The sequence below is a fragment of the Pagrus pagrus genome (genome assembly GCF_965226575.1).
Source record: "Pagrus pagrus genome assembly, chromosome: 6".
NCBI lineage: Eukaryota > Metazoa > Chordata > Actinopteri > Spariformes > Sparidae > Pagrus > Pagrus pagrus.
Window position 1 is genome coordinate 23791151 of NC_140190.1, and position 25103 is coordinate 23816253.

At 39.8% G+C, this 25103-nt stretch overlaps 1 protein-coding gene across 1 annotated transcript in view; it reads left to right on the forward strand.

The window, feature by feature from the left end:
- rabgap1l (RAB GTPase activating protein 1-like) overlaps nt 1–25103 on the forward strand; it is a 115744-nt gene that overhangs the window by 43200 nt on the left and 47441 nt on the right. Inside the window, exon 12 of the mRNA XM_084354058.1 lies at nt 21537–21650. Within this exon, the coding sequence (XP_084210184.1) occupies nt 21537–21650 (114 nt within the window). The remainder of the gene's footprint in view (nt 1–21536; nt 21651–25103) is intronic.

Genomic DNA, 25103 nt, shown 5'->3' on the forward strand with positions numbered 1-25103 from the left:
CTATCAAATTTTATGGCACTCAAACGTGTTGTTGTCAAGATATTTCACCAAATAAATAAATAAATATAAACCTTATGGTGGTGCGAGAACATCAAGTCAGTGGATCAGCAAATTTAGTAGGATTCATTTTCTGGGGACTATGAACGTCTGTATAAAAGTTCATGAAAATCCTTTTAATTTATTAGTATAGACTGACTGTATTATAAATAGTGGATGGTGCCAAATCACAAAGTAGCTACGCCCTAACACGTAATTTGCGAAATGAACATCATGCTGTATTGAAGAAGACTTGAAACTAGTGATTGAGACCATAGGCTCATAAGGAAATGTTTTGAGATAATAAATCCAAGTGAGAAATTGGTTCAAGCAGTTACCTGTTTGCTGGCCATTAGTTAGAATAAAGGTTTAAGGCACTTCCGCATTGTTTTTACTTCTCAGAACTCTAGTGTACATCTTGCTTCTTTCTCATTTCTGTTGGGAGTTGCACTGTACATGCAAAATACCGTTCAGGTAGTGATACAGAAGTCAATGCCAATAAAACGGTTAATACATTTAAATATCAGTCTCTTTTTTTAAACTCGGCACTGACTGAGCAATGTTTGAGCGCTGTTTGAATGGAGACAGAGTGAACCGTATAAACGAGCCTGTGTCCTTAACTTTAACTTCAATTGCGTCTGAAAAGTAGCGATAACTAGCATGTCCAATCAGAGCTGCAGCCAAAAACACAACAATAGCCAATATTGCAGAGTCATTTGACCTGGAAGTAAGAGTCGGTTATACACATTCACTTTAAAGACAAAAGCCAGGTGTTGATGAGTGTTAGTGTTTTTTGTTTTTTGTCCAGTGTGAAAGGGGTATAGCATGGCTATGTTACTGACTCTGCAGTCGCAGCACATGCCGAGACCTTCACCTTATGGCCATAGTCTTGTACTGGTTACAGTATGTGGTTTGACTGTCTCTGCAAAAATCTCAATGAAGGCAAGTTCTTATTTTCTCATCTTTACCGCAGTTAAGATGGATTTTTTTTGTTACAAGCCTGGTGTGGCAGTGATGCTCTGGGATTTCTGCATGAACCTCTGGGGTGTCCCAATGCCCAGTGTTTGATAACATCTTTGCTATAGTTTGATTGTGCTGAAAGTTGTCAGTTTAACTAAGTACACAAATCCTATATTTCAAACACACTTGTTTATAGGGCTTACAGTGTGGAAAAGTGTCATTTATAATCAGAATTTACAAACAGACTCAAGGAAAAAATAAGGGGTCGTTTCAGTCAACATCTGAAGAGAATCAAACTTAAAACTGCTTCGGTTTCAGTCAGTATCACTTGTTTGTAAGCCAATTATAGGTACTGTGTAATTTGTAACACAGTGATGAGGCAGAGAGTACCTGCGGTTTCATGAGAATACTGTGAGAGCCTCTCAGCAGAGCGTACAGTATGAACTTGACATTTTATCATGACACAGTATCTTTTTTTTTAAATGTCACTGTCTCTCTAATCGCCATTGTTGCTAATAGGTTCCATTGTTCATCCAGTAACAAAATGGTTGCAGGTACAAGCCCTGCTGTGGACCTGAATGCTGTTAAAGTGCCGCAGAGCAATAAGCTTACCGCTTTCTGCCCACTCATTGCAGGGTTCCTTTGATAGGACCATTATAAAAAGCCTATCATGTGAAATCACAGGAATTCTCCTCAACAGCTGCATTTCAGAGTTCAGTTCTCCCATTTCACCTTTGGACCTGATGATTGCCGTTAGGTAGGCCGCCTATCCATCAGTGGCCACTTGACTTCTTTTCCATCTTTTCTGAGTGCTTCAACTCTACCAAGTGAGCACATAGGTTTCACTGATTTTAAGAACTGCTCAGCATTTCACTTTAGGTTTGAAATGTCTGAATCTGCAATTTCACTTATTGTCCTTTTAGTCCCTGTTGCATCATTGCACTCTCTTTTTGTCTTGAGTAACGCTGACTCCACGACTAAGAAACCTCTTTGTGAAGTCCCACCTCGCCCTTGAGCACCAAAGCGTCTTTATGGCTAGCAGCAACTATGAAGACCAATTTAGGTCAGGGTTGTTATTTTGCCTGCAATGGGGCCACATTGGCAATGTTGCTGATTTGGCTGGTAATGTTTCTAACTGCTTGGTAGGAAGGATTTTATATAGGCGATAAGGTTGCATGGGTTATTTTAAACCTAAGATGGAGTATTTGTCATGTTTGCCTCTTGATCTTTAAGGAAGAACTGTTTTATTTAAACCTTTATTTTCTTAAAGGGACTGTGTGGAACTTCTGTGTTGAGCTGGAAACCGGACGTTATGTTATGTTAGCAGACTCAATTTCTAAATACTGTTGCTCTGGAGGCACGGCAAAATGTGCATAAAGCCACGTCCTTTGGACTGTCATGGCACATCCGACCCAATTTAACCTTCTAAACAACTTAAACATATCGTCCACAGGCTTTTACAGGCAACTGAGAGAGATGGGGAGGTCATATTTTCACATCACGTTACAATCTGCTCACATGTTGCCACTGAAAAAGTGATTAATACATGTAAATTGCTATAAATTGTTACATAGAGCCTCTTTAAATGTGGCCTTTGTGACTCTAGGAGTCATACTAACTTTGCACTTGCCAACTCCATTGTGGAGATTCAGGTAAATGAGGACAGTGTGTATCAGGGTGAGCTGAACGAACAAACCTCCCAGAGCTTTCCAATTAATCATGAATTTTACATGGATCATTTCAAACTCCGGTCTTTGGGTCAGACTGAAAGTAATCACAGAAAGTAGCCCCCTGGAAAGGCCATTATGAATGACTGCATAGTAATTAACAACAAATTACTGCATAGAGTCACATTGGCCACATGTATGGTAAATACTGTACACCAGCAAGGTGATTTTGGGGGCGAAAATAGCTCTCTAAAGATACAGCACTGTTTTCAGAGCATCTGTCAATGTGGAGACTCCATACCAGTCATACTGATATGGAGCTAAAGGACTCACAGGTATTACATATTTAAAAAAGGTGAAATTATATATTAAACAAGAATCTGACAGAATAGAAGGCACCCACATCAGGAGCTGAACAGGACAACTAGTTATTGATTCACTGAAAGCACCGTAATGATCATTATATTTGTAATTGATAAACTGCCGGCCGTGATCTACAGTACCACCCCTCACCCCTTTCCATCCTCCACCTTTTCAATCTCTTCTTCCCTAATGGTCAGAAGCACTGAATATTTTAACACCAGTAAATGTGCAGGAATTGGGTCATAATGACCATCAGTTGCAGTCCAAATCATCATATCAATCATCCAAGTTGTTATGTACTGGACTAAAAAGGTGAGTCAAAAGAAACGTTAAACCTACTACAACTAACTTTAATAGAACATTTATCCACCATATTTTATTTGAAGCGGAAATTGCAAAATAAAAAGTTTGTCAATATAAAAAAATGAATATGAACAAGGATGTTGTTGAAATCATGCTAACATGACAAAATGACTGTCAAAATCTGTCGTTGCTCATTAGTAGCTACTGTATCTGAAGACCAAAACAAAGGATTTCACTGGTAGTTAATCAGTTTTTTATTTATCAAATGATCTCTGTGCTATTAATTCATCTTATTAAATATTTGTTGCAGCTTTTTTAAGTAATAACATCAGTTAATCTTAATAAAAGCAAAGGTGCCTTTATGTGTTTAAAATCCCTACATTGCTCATCTTTTTCTGGATGTCTCAAACTGTGATGGATCCTCGTCCCTTCTCTTCCACGGTCAACATTGTCAGACAACTGAGCTTGCCACAGCTGGCACTTTGAACTGCAGACATTCTTTCTCCTGTTCAAAAAGGATTTTATTGTGACAGAATGGGGCTCATTAAAGTATTGGCTTTGGAACTGCTTCAATCCACTTTCCTGACTGCAGCACTAAGAGAACATCTAAAGATTTTTTTCTATTTCTTTTCTCTTCATCCTTTCTACTATGATTTAGCTTAATTCGGACCAATATTCTTGCTCTATTCATATATAGAGGACAAAGACAAGCACCTTGACGGACAGTGGACGACAAACCTGTTTTTTACTGTTAACCTCCCAGCAGACCTCAGGTACTGAAGCTCTGCCAGCAGATGTACAGCCAGCTTCTCTAATTCTCTCCCAGGGCATTTTAGCTGAATTAAATACCATAAGACAGTCAAATTACCCCCTTGGCTCCTTAGCATATTTCCTTTCTCCTCCTACCTCCCCTCTTTTGCTCTTCCTTTCTCTCTTTCTCTATCCCGGGGCAGTGTTTCCCATAGTAGCGCACCAAGCCTGACTGTGTTAGGCAGTTATTTAGTAAAGATGGTCCAGCAGCTCGCCTCAGGCCATCGTTGGTATGGCTAGTTCTTCCTTTGTGGCATTTATCCCTGCTACTGTTGCTGAGACGGGAGAAGGGAAATTAATGAATGAAAATAATAAGATAAAAAGTAAATAACTTGATGTGACATATTTCACTAAGGCAGTGTTTCCTTCACTGTGTACATATATGTTTAACCTTTTGGTTGCATCCAAAAAATAACCTGTTCAGTCACAAGCATTTGCACAAAATTTCTCCTCAAAATGTTAAATACTTGATTTCTGGGCAGCTGTCAATCTACAGTTTGTATGTGATGATGGATGAGACTGCCAGCTATCCAGTGCTACAGCCCTGGTCACATTTGAGTGTCTCCATTGTCTCTTCACTTCTTCCTAACTGAACATCAGGACTTAAGAGGGACTGTGTCGCTATGGAAACCCTGTGCCGAGTCTGAAAAGCAACAAGGTTTCAGCGAGTTTTTTTTAAGTTTATAAATAGGGTGCAATTAAAATGGATGTTAACATTGCCTCCAAAATAGCAACCTCTTCATTATTCATTCATGGGCACTTTTATTTTGAAGATGCCGGGTAAGAAGATGCAGGCAGAAAAGGAAGTCTATAGCCATGTATGTAGCTCAGTAGCTCAGGGGTGGTTGTAGCTCAGGAGGAAGAGTGGGTCGTTCAGTGATCAGAAGGTTGCTGGTTCAAATCCCCGGATTGTATGAATATGTGAGTGTGAATGTGTGAATGTGACAAGTGTTGTAAAGTGCTTCGAGCGGCCAGTAGACTGGAAAAGCACTGTAGAAATGCAAGTCCATTTACCTTACGTGTTTATATTTGTGTGTCATGTCCGCATCTCTGTACTGTACATATTGTTTTTTTCACACAAGTAACAAGTGGATTGGAGAAAACGCACCCAAAAAGTCATCTACATAACTTTATAAACATCCCTATACCACTCTGTCCGTGTTCTCCCCTGGACCGACCCGACGAGTGTCTGACCCTCCACTCTCTCCACTTCTATCATCCCTCGGGGTCTTCTGTCCCCACATAACAGAGTCTCAACTCATGTCCTCCAGTAAAAACCACAACACACAGGAAATGTCAGATATCTAGGGGGATGCACTTTATCCACTGACCTCTCTCAATGATGCTGTGTGTGTGTTTGTGTGTGTGTTTGTGAAAGAGAGGAGGGCATCTCATCCTGCTCCAGCACCAAGTTGTTCCCTGTTGAATCAGACTGGAAGAGTACAGCATGTACTACATGTTCACATTAGTTTTTGTTCAGTTCAGTATGAGTATTTTTGTTTACTATTTTGCAAAGTCACCTAAAATATTTCAAATGGTGCTGCACTACACATAGTAGTCAGACGTCACGTCCGTGATTGAACTGTAACACACTACATTCAAATAAAACTAGATCCCAACCAATTCTCAATTTTTGGGGCCAATGCCCTCTGTCCATCCCATTATTGATAATGTGATATCTCAAGAACGCGTTGAAGAATTTTCTTCACATTTGGTACAAATGTCCACTTTGACTCAAGGATTAACTGATTGGAATCTGGTGGCCAAAAGTCAGAGGTCTTGATCACGTGACCTCACAAAACACATTTTTGGCCATAACTCAAGAATCTATATGATAATTACAATAGTTATGACATTCAAATGCCTAATATGGTACAATGATGAGGTTATGACATTTGATATCCAATAGATCACAGGTTAAATGCACTTTGACATCATAATATTCTGCAAAAACATTTTCCCTCCATTGCCAATGCCATAGCTCTGGAACAGCAACTTGACTGGTGCATGGACGCATACAACAGCAATGTGGTATTTCTAGTTTACAGTTTAACAATGAACTTTATTGTCCTTAACGATATATAATTGCTCTGAAATAATAAACTTCACAGTAGATTTTAAGATTATAAATTACTGTATCTTGTCAGCATGATAATCTAAAAAAAATCTTTCATATCAGTGCATATTGGTCAACAGATAGGCCGACTTTAAATTGAACACAAGGAAGAGGGGGATTGATGCTTAAAATGTCTGTGGAAATTTCAAATGCAGAGAGGAGGGCACAGCCTTGGTACCAAACAGGATGAGGTGGTGTTGCACTTTCTCGATTTCTGGAGGAAATTCAACTAGTAATATAAAGAAAAAGGCTTTCTCGTCTTGTTAAAAGTAGTAAAAAGGGCTGTAACTAATGATATGAACATGATATCGCAGGATGGAAATCCATTTCTTCAAGGTGCTTTGTTGTTCTGACTGTTTAAAAGATCAGTTATTCTAAGAGATAGTATTTCAGAGTGGACCCTTCCAGTAAGGCAGTTAGTACCTGTGTGTCTAGTTGACTAATCAACCAATGACATCATACCCTGTCTCCATGAAACTTAAACGAGCAAGTGTTGCACCTTTCCTTGATAGCTCAATTGATTGTCAATAATTTGATGACTGACTGATCATTTCAGCACTTTCTCAAATAATTTAAAAAGAGAACTAAAGAATGACGTTGACTAAAACCACGAGTCCTAAAAATCAACTCTGTTGCCTTTCAGCTCAAGTTCTTTTCTCCAACCTGCTTGCTTGTCACTAATTTCACTGCAAGCAAAATGAGAAATTTTGCTTTTTCTATTCTCCGTCTGAACATTGTGCCCGCACTTCCAACTCAGCTTATTAAAATGCAGAACCAGCCGGACCATTAAAATGCCACGGCAGCGATACAGAGACAGATGAATTTGCAATCTGCCAGGCGGGCCAGCTGTTGCCCCCCCTCCACCACCACCACCCTCAACCCTCCAGGGAAGCCTCTAGAAACTTCCTCGCCAGCAACCAAGGACAAAGGCCTCAGGGGGGAGCTGGTTTTTAATTACCAGGCAGCCATCCTCTGAATATTACCACCAGTAGATTATCTCGCCGCGTCTCACTGAAATGAAGAGGAATGAGGAGTGTTTGGGGGAGCCAGGTGTGTCAGCAAAGAGGGGTGGTGTCATCATCATGTCCAAATATCTGACTGTGTTAGGACTAGAGGCTTGACTTTAAAGTTAAAATACTGTCTTTGTTTTTAAGCTGATGAATTTTAAAAATGTGCACTTTTTGGAATCCAAAACATGACTTTATGGAGTCATGGTCTTTATGAATCCAGGAGTTTTTTTAATTTTCCTCTAGCCTTAGACATGCAAACTGATGCAAATTCCCAAGGTGGAACTTCAAATTTAATCTTGTTTTTGTAACAGATATCAGGCAAAACAGAGGACACAGTACGTATCAAGTCTAAAATGTCATCAGCAGGCTAGGTGTTTTAAGCCTGTAGTTTATGCAGACACACTGTAGTTTAAACCTCTTCCAGCTTCAGAGTTTCTTCCACAAACCATTTTCTTTGAGGAAGCGCGAAGGTGCCTTAGTGCAAATTAATGGCAGACCTTTGAATTGCCTAGTAAGCATTTTATGTTTACCTACAAGACAAAGTTTGCTGAGCACACATTTTTCTCCTTTAAAGCACCCATCTACAAAGCAACACAATTTGACTCTTCAAGAAAAGAAACATCACAGATGAGTCGAGTCATTAGAGTTCTGGTCGTAATCTTACCACCTATGGTTGTCAAAAGTATCTGTTCCTTAACACTGTTTTTGAAACTATGTGTTAAAAACGATACAACATCTGCTTTGGAAAGTATCGAAAGTATCGAAAGTACTAAGCTTTAAAAAAAATGATGTACAATCAGATTTCCAACCTAACATTAACATTATTACAAATGTCTTATTATGTGTTTAGTAATGTTTTCTGTAAAAGCTCTTTGTGCAGGTTGTTGTTAAAAAGAGAAGATTTTTGTGTTCCTGGCCCTTTTTCTGTTTTTGTTGTAGTATCATCAGAGGTCACTTTTTTTTTTTTTACTAGTATTGTATCATAGTTCAAGAGGTCATATTATGATGATTTCAGGTTCATGCTTTTATTATGGGGTCCTTGTAGAAAAGGTTTACATTAATAAAAAAAACAAAAACACATTATTTTTCTCATATGGTGCATTGCTGCAGCATCTCTTTTCACTCTTGAACGCTTCGTTTTAGCAACAGAGTGAGACATCTCGCCTCTGTTCAATCTTTGGTGAGAGTTGCACATGCGCTTTACTTAGCGGAAGGATGTAGCCAATCAGAGGAAGCGTAGGGCAGGTCATGCCAAGCAAGGTAGTGTGATCTAAATTAACGCTACAGCAGTAGCAACTGTTTGTCTGCTGACTGAGTGGAGTGTATGTCTTTTATAAGACTGTCACATAGTCTATGAAAAGGTTTTTTGATCCAAACATAGCCTGTTTGTCACCTTCAATACTGGCCTTCCTTTGAGGGAGTGGCCATCTATCCAAAAGATGAAGAGGCTAGCTAATATTCTGGCTGTCAGTCATTCAGCTACCGTTCTCGTCTTGCTCTCCCCTTGTGTCGCCCTGCCTCCCGCTAGTCATTTCTCCATCCTTTCATATTTCTACTTTACATTCTCTACTATTCCATCTGTCCATTTTCTCCTTTTATTGGCCCCTTTCTATTATTCTTCCCATGTCTTTTTCTCATGTGTCTTATCAGTCAGTGTTGTGTTACAGTATGTGTAAATGTCTGTACTGGTCCTTCACATTGAAGCAGACATTTTCTCCAACCAGTTTTGAGTCTTCATGTGGACTCTTGCCTGGAGGAGCTGTGGGGTGTGCAGCCCTGTAACAGACGTGCTCTAACACACCATCCTGCTGGTTCATCATAGCCTCTGTCTCAAACATGACCCATCATGCACCACTCCCCACTCATGCTGGAGCCAGGCTCAGATGGCAAAGCACTTGCTTTTGTTCCCTCATTTCCATTAGAGGGAACAGTGTTGAAACGCATTGAATTGATCCACCAAGGGGAGAAAAGGAGCCTTCCGACTGAGAACAGGATCAATAATTAGATTTGACAATGTATGGAGGTACCCACATAAACAGTCTCGTAAAGATTTCTCTCATTAGCATAAGGACTGTGTGTTAGTGTAAAACCTGCTGTGAAACACGCCTGAGGGACCAGTTAACCCACCAAAGTGAATTTGATTATTCTTTGATTTAATGGAGAGTTTTAGTGACATGATGGTTATTAATGCTTCAAGGCCTGCTTAACGCTGGCTGTAGTAAGATCCAGTGAGGAAACATTGAAAATTTGAAATTGAATGTGATGAAGATGTAAAAATATTGAATTTCTGCACCAAACATTGTCTCTCAGTAGCTGGAGTCCAAACACCTGTGCTGGTTAAACACCAGTGTGACCCCCTCCTCATGTTTGATCCGTCAGGTCTGACTGTCAAAACACCAGCAGGGTGTCTCCCATTGTCGAGATTATTCTAGATAAAGAAATTCAGCTGGTGTCCAACTGAGGGGATTTAGTATTATTTGCTATAGATATACTGTTCATATTGACACTGTAAGCAATGTTGGGATACCCTTTTGGTTGTGCAATCCTTTGCAATTTCTCAGCACACTCATTCCTACATTCACCTAACTGTACTTTTCCATTCTTCATTCTTAGTGAAAATGTGTTTTATTTCTGCTGACAGATACTATATGTTGGCAATGTTAAAATGTTTTTGATAATATAGTAGGAATAGACGATATGAATAATATAGGGAGTATGAGCCTGACCGATATGCAGTTTTGGAGCTGTTGCCAAAATTGGGGAGTAAAAATTTCCAATGATGATATATTGACCGAGTTCCCTCAAATGTTGTTATCAAACACTTGACAAAAAAATGTAACGGAGGCAGGATATTTAACAGTTTAACAATAAACTTTACTGTCCAAATGACACCAGTGAAATTCACTCAAAATTCACTAATTATCACCCCAAGCATAATTTTCTGCCTTGTGTTCTTTGAAACCAAAAAGTTTTCATATAGGACGATATCAACAACATATACACAGACACTGATATATCTTTCATTGACCAATATCGGCCGATAATATCGCCCAACTTGTTGTGTGGACTTCTTTTGTTAGTTAAGGGCTAAAGGACTAAACAGTAATAATCAGGATATGGTGCATTTTTTGTAAAATAAATTGCGGAATTGTTAAAAATATTTCTCACACAGAAAACCATTATGTGAACTGATTTGCAACATTGCTCACAATGGTATAATACACCATAAAGACTAGCTACCACGGTAAAAATACTTTGGCAAAATGTCACAGTATTTATTGTCATATAAACTCTTCTTAGAGCACTGTGAAATTTTGAGACATATCTTGGAAATGCCTTCAAATGGTAGACAAAACAATGGCAGACTGTTTTGTTAACAATCGCACCATCAAATTCCGATCGACCTTTTTGTTTATGCCAAAGCAACGGCTTTCCAGCTATGGACTGGCTGGTTTTATCCTGTGATCTCTGTTTCCCTACACGTGGCAGTTGCTGGAGTTGTTTAGTTAAACATTTAGGTTTTGTGACTAGCTGTGTTCCCTCTGTAATTATTCTGTACACACAGTTTGACTTCGTACCCAGCAATCTGTCTTCAAGGTTGCCTCCAGCGGTTTAACGCTAGCAGCTTCCTCTCTGATTGGCTGGTCTGTCACTTCAGGACTTAGTGGGCTCTGAGTGTTCAGCTGTCTGAACCCAGCGTATTTCACTCCAGCCTCATCGGTTTAGCAAAGCGTGGCTGGCTTTCTGTCAAGGGGCTCACCAGCCAGCACCCTTGGGCCCCTTCCACACCCGGGAGTTACATAACACTGTCAGAAGAGAAGGGTAACTTGAGAGCTCGCTGTTCTCTCCAGAATGGTATAATAGGGAGAAAGAAGGCACTGCTTCTAAGATTCTGCATTTACATTTTTACATTTCAAACATTTAAATACCACTTTAATCCAGAGAGACTGAGAATGTGAGAGCAGGTAGGTGTTTCATTATGTTGCTCAAGGACATTTTGACAGGATTCAGTGCTGTTGATGGACAGAGTGACTCATGATTCTGCAGCAAAATGTTGACATATTCACCTTGTGCTGTGAAACACTCTTCAGTGTTGGCATATTTTCCTCTGACCTTACTGTATTTTGTGTTTAACATGCCTTATGTTAAAAAATGACCCTGATATTATTACACACAGAAACCCCGTAAAGTCAATTCATCTGTCATTAGTGTCAGATCTCTGACTCATTGTGTTGCTGACATCAGATATAGAGCCTCTCTTGGCGAATCCAATACTAAAGCCCTGCCATAACGTCAGGCTCACAACGTTCCATTTTTGGTGACATTTTCAGAAATGTGTAAATTCAATTGTATGTTTATGATTGAGGTCATAGGTGCTGCCGTTCTATCTTACGCTGAAAGGTGTTTCTAGTTTTCCATCCTTTCCATTTACAGACTTGAGCGTGGCTAAATTTAAGAAACATCTCTGAATATGATGCGGTCCACAACACTACTACTATCACCCCAATTCTAAAACATATACTGTAATTTAGCAAACACCTTTTTGAAAGTGTCAAATAACATTGAACAATATAGGCAATGTAGATAATGTCCTGTATAGTCCACATGTAACGGATAATGGCATGCTAGTCGCTGCGGCATAGTTATGTGTTTCCTGTAAAAACAGGCAGCAGCCAATAACGCAGAATGTACGTGGAATATACCGGTTGCCACCTGAAACCTGGGAACCCAAGTCAGCAACAACTGCTTACCGAGCTAAAGGTAGCTAATTGCATTTAGCAGCAGTGCTTACTTCAGCAACACAGCTACCAATATCTGTCTACCCAGAAACTTCATAAATCACTTTGGTGCTCCAACTGGTCTCTGTTGTTGTTTTTGGAAGCCGCGTAAGGCCCCGGTCCAGAGCTGTTCATTGAGAAGCTGCTGGTTATCAGTACGTTTGTTAGCAGCTACTTTAGCAACAAGTAAAACTATCTGGCAAGAGTTTCTCAAGGCAGAGCAGTCTGAGGAGCAGAGTGAAAACCGGAAAATGTTTTCTCTGTAAAACATGATCCAGTTTCACCCAAATCATTGAATTAAGTTGTGTTTTTGCCAAGTTATAAAGGTGTGATTTTGTACAGTAATCCATGAGGTCCGGTCCAGAGCAACATGATCCTCTGGCGACCTTCTTCTTTTTATAAATCCATGGCAGCATCATAAAATAAAGAAAAACGTTTATTGGACGAAAAATGAACATGGGCCCCCGAGTGTAGGATGAGTCATCAACATTTTTACTGATTTTCCAGGAAGTTACAAACTCTAAAATACCTTTCAAAAATACCTTCAAAACAGCTTATTTGCCATTGGGCTTGGTGTTGGTGTACAGGTGATGTATGGAGCAAGACTTGTATGATTAAAAACAGTTAAACAGCAATTTTGACTTCATGTGAACCTTTAACATTGGACTGCATTCTTTCTAAGTAATTGTTTTTGTTTGATGTTTATTTTGCACAACTGATGAATAGGGATGAAATGTTTGTTACTGCACTTGAAGTATGTTTTGGTGCCTTGAAAAGTGCAACCATCTGCTTTATTTTCCCCTGCTTAATGACAGACTGACTGAGTCCTGATACTGTACCACAGTATACTGTAGTAGTAGATCCAGTGTAACTACAACATGATACTCTTTTACTGGAAAAACTCAACCTGTCTACCTGATACTGTGGACACTCGCAGCAGGACAGCATGACTTGACCTCACCAAGGTCACTGGTCAATGTCAGCTAGCCCCAGATGAGTGACCAGTGGCACCGTAAGGTCCCTGGTTTCATTTTACCTCCCTATTGAGATAGGAGGAAGCTAACACAGCCTAATAGCCAGCAAAGTAAACAATAAGTGTACAGAGGACTTAACCAGTCAGCTGCAGGAGCACACTTGACATGGAACAGCTCCGGTGTCAAGTCAGCTGTACCAGCCCCTGAATGAACTGCTTTTATCATAAAATGACAGGTGTTTGCTTGTATTGCCTTCAAGCTTAATAGAAATTAAGTCACAGTTCCCAAGGCAGCGATTAACATTCAAAATACCTCTATCAAGCATCTGCCCTTTTACTGCTTTGCTGCTTACGAGTATTGCAGCAGAAGTGGTTTCCTTTCAGCGTTTGGAGCTTGTTCTACCTCATATGTTGTAACCACAACCAAAATTGTAACACAAATATTTACCTGCTGATCTGACACTTGCAACCCATATGTCTTTCATTTAAAGGTCCAGTGCATAGGATTTAGTGGCATATACTGGAAGAAATTGCATATAATATTCATAATTATGTTTTCATTAGTGTATAATCACTTGAAACAAAGAATTGTTGTCTCTTTGCTATCTTAGAATGAGCCTTTTATATCAGCAGAGGGAGTGGGTCCTCTTCCACAGAGCTGTGTTGTACCACCGTGTTTCTAAAAATATTTTTGTCAAGTAAACCACATACACTCAGTTGCTTTGCAGAGGAAAACCTCTTGACTTTATGAACCTGTTGCAGCTTTCACCAGTCGGGCCAGTTTGGTTAAATAAAATGCTGTGGGAGGTGGAGTGCAGGTTTGGACACATCAGCAGTTTTTTATTTTTAGCTGCGTGTGTTAAGTAGGTTACCTGTCGGTGAGGTCTGAGTAATGGACTGTCTGCCCAACAAGCCCCCAGGCTACAATTAGAGGAAGCCTCTCATTCCCCTCTTTGTACATATCTCTTTCCCTCTCTCTTTCTCAGCTTCTGTCTCCATCTGTCTATTTCTATCTCTGTTATCTATCTTGATCTGTCTCTGTCTCTCTTTTCCTTCTCCCGCTCGTTCTCTCCTTATTTCCATTTCCGTTTCTGTCTTCTTTTACTGCCTTCAGTCAGTCAGTTTAAAAGCCACCAGGGGATAAATCTAATGGGTACAGACAATACTGAAAAATACACACGCTGACATACACACACGCACAGTATGTTGGATTTAGAGTGATGGTGGACTGTGTTGATGTAATCCCCTGCCGGTGCTAATGCTTTTTTAATCTCTCTGTATTTATTATGTCATCTCCAAAATGCTGAGGGAGTCTGTGCTAATGTGTAACATTCCTGCTTATGTATGCACAGGTGAGAGGGGGGAAGTGGAGGGTTTCTTTGACATTTGTGCTCCCATGCATTCATCACTGTTCATTTGTGCATGTATGCTGACTATACTGCATGCCCTAATGAATGTGTGTATATAGTTTTGTTTTACACAGGCTCTATAGGCCTCCTTTCACACACTCTGGTGAAGCTGCTACCGGAAATTTGCATGTACTGGTGCTGCCAATTAGAACCTAATAATCCTTCCTGCTACGGATTGTGTAATTCATCCCACTTCAAACCGCCACTTTTTCAGCAACTAAAAGATCAACACGTAAAAACTAAGAGGATTACCTGCAGCCAAGAATAGCCTTGTCTTCTTGTCAGATATGATGCTGCCTTTCCTACCATGGTATTATCACAGCCACAGATCCCCTGTCCTTCTCTCCTCCCTGTCTGGAATTAGAACAAACACAGCAGCCTTCAGGATCCCCCTGACATCTCTGTTCCACTGATCCACCTGTAGCAGGGGGGAAAAGATATTCAGGCTGAAGATTTGGTTGATGGCAGTAGTGCAATGATGCTCAACTCACTGCTTCTAGCTGTGCTACACTCAATGACCACATCTAGATTACCCTTCCAGCTTCAGGGCATGATGAGCTGGTGGTGCCTTATGGTGTTGCACCCTCTGTCCAAGCCATTGCTGGAAGGGTGGACATCTGGATTCACCGCATTAAGACTGTATATAACCGTACTTATATGAACGCAGAAAGGGTCCAGTGACGCGGTCACTCTGCTGCATGTTATGTGTCTAGTTTCTAATGCAAGGTTAGGTTTGACATGGACTGGGAGGAATCAGTGGGTTTGTCCTGATTAACCAAACTACATGCAAGTGTTTAGTGCAGAAATGAGACCTATGGAGCCTATTGAGGGGACCTGTGCTCGTAGAACTAGGTTACAGATTAGGGTTTATTCAAAGCAGGGGTGGACCGCTATGGGTTTTTCAGGGCTGATACCGATTATTAGAAATTAAGGAGACCGATAACAAATCTTTGGAACTGATATTCATTTGCAGTAAAAAAAATGTTTTTTAGATTTTAGGACAACCAGTGATGGAATTAAGTGCAATTTACTCATGTACTGATCTTAAGTACAATTTTGAGTATATCCTTTGTCTGCTACTTTATACTTCCTCTCCACTACATGTATTTGATACATTTAGCTACTTTGCAAATTACTTTTCTTTTGAGTTTTATAGGCTATTAATTGTGATGCATTATCCATCTGATAGTGTTATGGGTGGGACACTGTGTGAGAGGTTGCTGATTCAGGCTGATAATCAGTCTATCCCTGGTAAAAATGGTATACAGTCGGGTTTGACGAACCCAAAACCTTCAGTTACATTCATGGTGTTTCTTTTCTGCGGGCTGTTGTTGGTGTGTTACTTTTAAATCTACCATCGTGATTCTGAGGCTGAACACAACTAAATTATGGACATGTGGAGTGGAGATGAAGACCCTTTTAAACCCAGCAAGGGGATCTATGTCAGTTTTCTCTTTTGGGTGAGTTCAGTGGGTCTGAGCAACAGTGGGAAACAGTTGTTACTACAATGTTGAGCTAATGAGTAACTTCTACGGCATCTCTGAGTTACACTGCCTCAAATTCAGGAACACATTCATCATGATGTTTCACTGAAGACATCGTTGTATGCCAATTTGGTGGACATCGCTCAACCTAAGTGTTCAGCAGGAATGTCGAACTGGGACACTGTGATGGAGAACTGATGCTGCTGATGAGGCTGCAGTTCCCCCTGAACACCTCAGCCTCCCTGCAGAGATCAAAGTGCTGCCAGCTTCAGCATACACTCACATCCACACGTCCATTCAAAGTTCATAACTCTTGTTTCGGCAAGCAGCAAGGAAAGTTGGCAAGTATGAACTAATCGGCTCTGCAGTGAATCCACCTTAAAACAAAATGAATTTCAGAGACAGTGAGGGAGAACAAGGCAGTGACTATGGCTTTGTTATTCCTTAAACAAACTGACATTGTCAATTTTGAGTTATGCTCTACTGAGTATAGTACAGCAGGATGCTGTGGTGCTTTAACTTTCTCTATGCTGCAGAGTGTCGCAGTGGTAAATGCAGAGATGATGATCACATAACTCTATTTCCACCGTTGTACAGTCCAACATATAATAATAAATTATAAACTTTAAAAAGAAAAGTACATGTTTACGATTTGTTATTTTCGTTGCTAAAAATGATTTAATATTACTTTTAGAATTTTTTAAAATATTGTAATCATTATCAAAACTGGTACATTGCGCTGCACCTTGTAAACTGTACACAGTTGTCTGTATGTGTACAGGATGTAATTTTTCCTCCAAGCGTACCAGGACTCTTGAACAAATTTTGGCGCTACAGATAAAACCAGCGTTCTTTTAATTTCATAGCAGGAAGAGAGCATCGCCACATGAAATATGTAAGAGAAAAGGCTGGTCTTGTAAGCCTGCACACCGAGACCACAGGGCTTAAACGTCTTTGCATGTTTGCTTTCTGCATTGAAAATGAGAGGAGATGATGCAAATATTTTGGAGGACACACGGAGGGGCAAGGAGAAGAGGGAAGGAAAAGGAAGGAAGATGAAAGAGATCAGAGAACTATATAACAGGGAAGGAGAGGAAACAGGGAAAACTAGCAAACATGATACAGTAAGAGATGAGGCAGAAGTAGAGTATGGCAGTAGAAAAAAGGAGATAAGTGGGAAGATGAATGAATAAGGGTATGGGCTCACATGGGGGTAGAGAATTCAAGGAGAGAAGGAAATATGCAGGGGAAAATTGAGGGTAAGAGAAAGAAAAGATTCAAAAAGAGAAAAAAGGAGATTAAGCAGCGTAGAGGACGTCCTCTCCTCATTTTTTGTGGTGTTCTTTGAGTAATGAGGCTGTTAATTAGTAGAGGCATGCATGGTTTATTAAATCAAAGTGTTTACAACTTTCACTGTCAACCAGATTCTTGCTGGTCGTTGCTGATGTTGCCATGGTAATTACAGTGTTGTAAACGTGTTTGTGATTGATGGGCTAACTCGTAAAAAGTAATACATTAATCATTAGTCTGTAATTATTTTAAAAGTAATGTTATTACTCGCTGAGCAATTAATTAAACTGACTTTTGTGTGGCCCTCCTGAAGTCTCTGTTCTTCTGTAAGTAGCAAAGAAACAGCACCATGCAAATGTTCAAAACAGTCAGTGTATTTGGAAAATATCCACTGACTGAAAGACACATTTCCACAGTTTCTAACTTTAACTATCATTAGTCTTTGTGAAGATGAAAACAAATATGTTTGGAGGAAAAATGTGGTATTTCAATCTTCAACTTGTAGCCATTTAAAGCTGCAGTGCAGAAGTCTTGTCTCCCTGGTCTGGCAGTGAGAGTAACTGCACAAACACTGTCAACGTACTTTGACGGCATTGGCTACGCCATACTCCTATGCAGCCTGCTCCATCACTATGGTTTCTTCCCCCTTCTGCTCTGGCAAAGCAATCTTTGCATCAATATTAAAAAGCTATTAAAAACAGTGAAATACAGAGAGATTTTTCCAACAGCAATTGGCTTAAACAGTGTGAACTCGTTTGGCAAAGGCTTGAAATGTAAGGGTTCATTTATATGTGAAAGTAAAACTGCAGGTTTAATGTAAGGAGGGCTGCAGCTAATAATTATTTTCTAGATCATTTGATAAATCATTTGTATTTTTAATACAAAAAAATAGTGAAATATCTACATCAGAATTCACTGAAGTGCAGTAAGTTATCAAATTGTTTCATTCAGTAATTCAGTTTATAATCACAGCAGACAAAAAGATGCAGCAAATATTTTCTTAAAACAATTTTTATAGGTTAATTGGTTATCGAAAAGTTACAAAAAAAGATAGTAATAACTAGGATTTATGAAAGTTTGAAATGTAATTTATCAATCTTTTGTGTCCCATTTAGGGAATTAGTTTTGCTGCCAGTTTAAGACAACCATGAACATGAGAAAAAACATCTCACAGAACGCTGCCTTCATTCCTGAAGAGCTGCATCTTGTTTTTGTGCCTCAGAAGGAACGCAATGTGAAAACTGTTTCAACTCAATTTCTTACACATAATACACAGAACGACACACCACCTCCACACTACAAATCTCATTAAAGCATTACACACAGTTGTGCCAGCAGCGTCTATCAAACTCTTCAGTGTGTGTGTGTGTGTGTGTGTGTGTGTGTGTGTGTGTGTGTGTGTGTGTGTGTGTGTGTGTGTGTGTGTGTGTGTGTGTGTGTGTGGCATATATTCAAACCATATGTATTTGCACTCATCCTATATTATATTTAGCTAATTGTTGACAGAAATATCAACAGTTCAGCAGTGATGAATTAACTGTAACCTATGGATAATTGTGTTTGTGATTATTTAATACTTTGCAAGTCATCACATGTTTGTTATATAAGAATATGACACATTTATATGATAGGAAGTGGGTGAATATAAGCAGGCATTAACAGTCAATTTACAAACAGAAAATAGAAGTATAAAGTTGATCAACAAAATAATAATTTAAAAAATAATAAAAGACAACAAAAGCAATAAATAACCACCTGACATAAGTCACAAATACTGTATGTAGGCTGTCAGGTCACCTCAAAAAGATATTTTTCCTTGGTCTGCCACCTTAATGATCAAGTTATGCCAGTCTAGGTAAAACCCTGATTCCGAAAATGTTAATAATGCAATTGAAAACATTATTGATGTTTTGTAAATGTGTGCTTATTCTAAATTTAATGTCAGCAACACATTTCAAACAAGTTGGGACAGGGCCAACAAAAGACTGAGAAAGTTGAAAGCTCCGGTGAATGCTCCAAAAACACCTGTTTGGAACATTCCACAGGTAAACAGGTTCATTGTTGACAGGTGATAGTAGGGTTGGGCGATGTCTGCCGAAATCTATGTTCAGCTTCAGGAGCTTGAAAGTCCGAGCAATACTGAGGAAGCAAAGTTAGTCCACTGAGCAGCAACAAACTTCTTTAAATTTCTTCTCCCACATGTCACAAACAACGGCAACTCTGAGGAGACACACCACTTTATTGTGCTCTCTGTTGGGTCTCCTTTTAAATCACTATGTTACAATGGTCAGGTCTCAGCAGTTGATGGACAATGACATAATTCATCGGCCCAATCCTAGGTAATAGTATAATAATTGGTTATGAAAGGAGCATCCTCGAAAGGCCAAGTTGCAAGCAAGGATGAGGCGAGGTTCACCACTTTGTGAAACACATGGCAGTACACAGCGCAGCGCAAGTGTCATTCCTAGTTTCAGAATAACGCAGTTGTCATTTTCATGCCCAGCACCCAAGTTGTGTTAATAGCAAATGTACTTGCACCTACAGTATGTGTGCGCCCCTGGGCATGTTGGTCTTTAAATGAGGTGTGGTCAGCCACACTGATGGTGGATTTCTGTCTTTTAGCAGCAGAAGGCAACAGCACCATAGACCAAAAAAAAGCTGGTCTAAAGTCAAAGGTGCGGTCTGTTTACTGCTATTTAAAGAGCGCATTATTCAGACAGTAAGATGCGCTTACACAGCGGGTTCACACCATGGATACACTCTGATTTTATAATTTGAGAGGCTGCTTTCAGTTATTTTACACAATTCTGTGAACGCAGTAATGTACGGTAACAAGTATCATCAAATTAATATGAAATAATAACGGATCCTGTAGGCAAGTCAGGAGTTTTAAATAATCAATGAAGTTTATCAGCTGTTCCTTTTTACGCAAATGCGCATGTTAATGTAGAGGTGGATATCGTTTCTGCTGCTGGAGCATCGCTGCAGGTAATGCCATTTATATTTTCCTCATTAAGGACATATTTCTCCCCTCTCATCCCACCGTATCATCCACTGTTGAACTAGTAAAATGGATTTGGACACACCCTAAACACACTAGCGCTTTGTGCTTTTGACCATGCGCTATAGACCGTCTAAATAGGACCCATGATGGTTTAAAGGATATTACAGCATCGACTCAAGAACACTTCATGAAACTGTCAGTAAACACAGTTTGTTTGCAAATGATTGCATTGTGTTTTTCACAGCATGTCGACGTTTTGGGAATCAGGATTGCCGATAGATAGATAGAAACTAATTGATCCTGAGGGAAACAAAGACTTTAAGTGATGGCAGAAAAGCTGACTTCATTTGTTGTCTAAGCAATCTCCTGCCTAGCCGGCGCTGTTTGAATCCATCCGTGAGCTCTGCTGGGTTTTTATCTTTAAGGGTCGAAGGATCTCGATGTATTTTTACATGGGGGCAATAAGGGACCTCCTGACCAAGACCTTTAACCGCATTAGCATGATTTTCTGCAATGTTTTCCACAAACATGCAGCAGACAGCCTCTCCGCTTTGTGAGACACTCTAGGAAACAAGGAGAGGAAAGAAGAAAGCAAGATGAAATTTCTCACTCACACTCGCTCTTGCTCACACTCGCACACATTTTCTCCCTGATACACACAAACACACATCAAGGCCAGTCGGGCTCAGAGTTGCTTTATCTGCAGCTTACAGTGAGTTGTTGGAGAATTCTGTGCTGCCAGTCTCCTCTCCGGTAGTGTTTGCAATGTGCATGTCACGGCGTGCATGTGCGGAAAAGAAAGTGAGGGGGAAATAGCAGAGGGCCTGCGTATGTACAGTACTGTATGTGTGTTTGTGAGTTAGGCGCACAAAGGAAAACAAACAGGCGTGTTCGGTATGTGTGTATATGTGTGTGTGTACACTGCAGTGGCTGTGGATTACATGGTACAGACTAAGAGACTGAGGCCAGGGGAGTGCTGTTCCAAGAGGAATGAGACAAAAACAGTGACATAGCAATGTGTTGCTGCTGAGTGTCATAGCTGTGTCTGAGTTGAGCACGATACACTGCCTTCTTTTCTACTGTGTATAAAAATCTACAAACAGAAAAGATATGTAAGAGCGTGATCAGTGAAAATGTCAAAAGTTGTGCATGCTGAGAGGAAAAATTCTTGCTGTTGTCATCTCATGAATACATTTAGAAACAAGTGCATAAATCAGGTGGGGAAATTTAAAGGTGCTCTACCTTAACTCAAGAGCAGGAAATAAAATCTAAACACTCAAAATCTGACTTTTCTTGTCACGTGTCTAAAGCGTGCAATCCTTGTGTTTTACAGGACTCGGCTCAAGAAGGTGTCATCACCCGGGACATCCACCGCACCTTCCCCGCACACGACTACTTCAAGGACTCTGACGGAGATGGACAGGATTCACTGTACAAGATCTGCAAGGTGAGCTATGACATCCAGATATTTAGAATTTCATAAAATCAGCACTGGATCATACAGAACCACACGATACCTCGCTTTTTTCATGACATCATGGAACAGAAGGCAAATCTCGATTTGCACACTCTCATGCTGTGTTTGAACATCTTTGAAAACTTTCCTGCTGAGAATCAAGTGCTATGAGATGAGAAGCTAATTCTGAGATGTGTGCTAAGGCAAAATTAGTGCCCATTCCTACAAAGCCAGCCCTTAGTTCTTTTTTTCTGTTCTTTGTGGTTTGGCAAGGCTCAGTAGGAATTTGTTTGGCATTTCAAGTTGGCTCTGCAATATATGACTGACAGTGCCGCCTTTACTGAGACATCAACCTGAACCCTTCCTACACATGACATACCGGACATACCCAGCACGCAGTGGATAGTCATTGATCTTCTCTTCCAGTTTTCTAAGCGGAAGAATGTGGTGGCTGTTCTGTAGGTGGCAGATATCTCTCAAATTAGCCACCAAAAATGATTTATGACTACAAAGTTTTAGGCAAGAAATAGACTTTCCAGTTGCACAATGATTTCATAATAACTCTCTGTCGTCTTCCATAAATGGTTTAGGTTTGGGCATTTGGTGGCAGAAGTAAAGCCGTCATTTTAACGGCTCTCAGCAATTCAATGATTTGTCCTGATTCACATTGTCAGGCTGACCCTGAGTACATGTTGTTTATGTTGTGCTGCTTGATATTATTTATAGGCCGTCAGTCGTGGTGGCAACCAAATCTATCGGAGAAAACAAGGCTAAAGGCACAATATCAATTTAGTTGCAAATCAAAAAACTGTAGATTTAAGGCTGTGGGTGAGGTGTAGCTACTAATATGTTATGTAAATCCTAAGTTTGATGAGTGATGCGCTCATGTTTAGTGAAAGTTAATAACACATGTCAAGCCCTCTGTACTGTCTTCAAGATTCAACACAGAAATAAAGGTGTGGTTTGATAGAAAGAAGACACTTAACTAGTCATAGTGATGCATCCTTAAAAGAGAAACACCATGTAAAAACCCTCTTTACAATGTATAGTGTTAAATGCAACCATGGTATATAAAAGCAATCCATACAAACTTACACATAAAGTATTAAACAATCCTTCCTGCTGTCGTTTTGCGGCTCAAATACTGTACCATAAAAACATGCAGTAGTGCTTCCTTTTCATTAAGGTGAATATGGAAAGTAAGTGCTGTAAGGAGAAGGTCCTGTTGGATTCGCATCCCAAGGCTATTATCTGTGAAGACACATGGTACATTTTATTCAGACAAAAGCCAAGGTCAGCACTCCTGTAATGTCTTAAAGCCAGTCTTAATATCTGTCACTGTCCTTCTCCTAGCTTCACTGCAGCTGTGAACTCAACCAAGACGGTTTCTGAGGCACAGGCGTCTTTGCACTGCCCTACAATACATCTTACAGCTCTATCACAAACAGAAGATTTATGTGTGAAAATCATTTCAGAATTTTTTTTGCAAGTAACCAAATGTCAAAAAGGGATTTTCTCTTCGATTGCCACATCTGGCACGTGTATCTGAAACACAAGAACGTCCATGGAGAATAAATAAATGTTCTTGAAAAGATCCTATATTTATTTATTATACTGTGCTAGCTATAACTAACGTTGCTTTATTTACAAAACGTCACCCATAGAAGAGCTGCTGAATGTAATTCGTCCAATCAGCAAAGCCACCTAGTCAGTTACATCATTTTATTTGTATGTTCATGGTGAGTGGATCTGCTCTTCAAGGTTATGTGATGTTTAGATTGGAACTAAGAAGACATTAAATACCGTAATCTTCACGATTCACCTGAAGAAAAGATTGTGAACGCATTCAAGATCAATCTCAATCCCAAATAGTCGGATCGCCCACCCCTAACAGAAAATATAGTGCACTATGCATTTAGTTAACAGAGAGGGATTTCAGACAAACCCCTTTTGAATTTTCTGAATGTTAACATGCAGATTATTTGCACCTGTATCAGCAATGTTATCATCAGAGATGTTAATGGAAGCATATTTGACTGGTGAATAGCAAGAAGTGATGATGCTAAAATGTTTCTGGGTAGAAATAAGGAAGGCCTGACTATCAACAGATTGTTCTGATACAAAAAAAAAAAAGTTATTGTCATGTATAAGCATAAATGAATTTAATTCATTTTAAACAAAGTAACAAGATAACAGGAGAATGCTACGGTCATTAGACCATCTTTCTATAACTATTAACTGAACCAGTAACAAGATGCGAAAAGCTTGCATTCAATAATTATGCAATGAACAGAAGTCCATTTTGTGCAAAGCAAAATCAGATAAGCACATACATTAAACACAAAGTTTGTTATCACAAAAGTTTTTTTTTATTATTAATTAAGATCAAAGGTAGTTTTAGATTGATGAAGTAGGACTTTCGCTCCTTTTGTATTTTCCTGGCGCTGCAGAAGTCGAGTACGGCTGGTCAGCGCTCTGGGAGAACCTGTCAGGAGGGGTTAGCATCCAGTCTGGACCCAACTAGGTCAGTGGCGAGCCAGCCTTCATTTGTATGCAAATCCATGTAGATTTGCTGCTGATAAGGTTGGTTGGATCTTGAGGCATGAGTGGATTACAGGCACAGAGGATCCAGGACAAAGTTTATATTCATCTTCATATCTTACTCAGTAATAAGCCTGGAGTCTTTTTATTTTCTAACATTTATTCTCCAGGGAAGGTCACCTGAGCTCTGTGCTCTTTTTCAGTGATAATCTGATTCATTCTCTTAATGTTGCACTCAGTCACACCTCCAGCTAACCTGTACAACCTCACATATCTACTGGTGGTCACTCAGAAGGCCTGCTGGGGCAGTGGGGGGTTTACTGCCTCACTCAAGGGCACACTGAAAATTGGTTTTCAGGGAGAGGAGAGCATTATTCTCCTAGCTGGTGTGGGGATTAAAACCTGTGACTCCTAGATAAATGGATAAAGAGAATACCTTCTATGTTGCCATGTAAACAGAACTTAAACAAAGCGGGAGGAAAAGCAAACATAATAGCGCCTCATCAACCACGCTAATGTTGTGTATCCCTGTGATCACTGAGTGTTTCCATGCGCACATTATTTAGCATGCTAACTCCTATCCTAGTGACCACCATCCTGATCAGACGTATGTATACTTGTAAGCACAATGCCAGTGTAGAAAAGGGGGAGGGGGCAATCAACTGTATGTAGGCAGTATTCACAATTAGAAAGGTAATCTCGTCAATACTAGAATTCACAGAAAATCAAATGATTGTGATTAACAACACTAAGTCCAAATGCCCCAACAATAGAAAAAACATTTTACATCCTTTTTAAAGAACCTTTCTTGAACTCAAGGGAAGGTATCTCAAAGGATGTAAGTTTTTCTATTGTCCTAATTAAGAGGGTTATATAAGAGGATGTGAGTCCTGATGAATACGC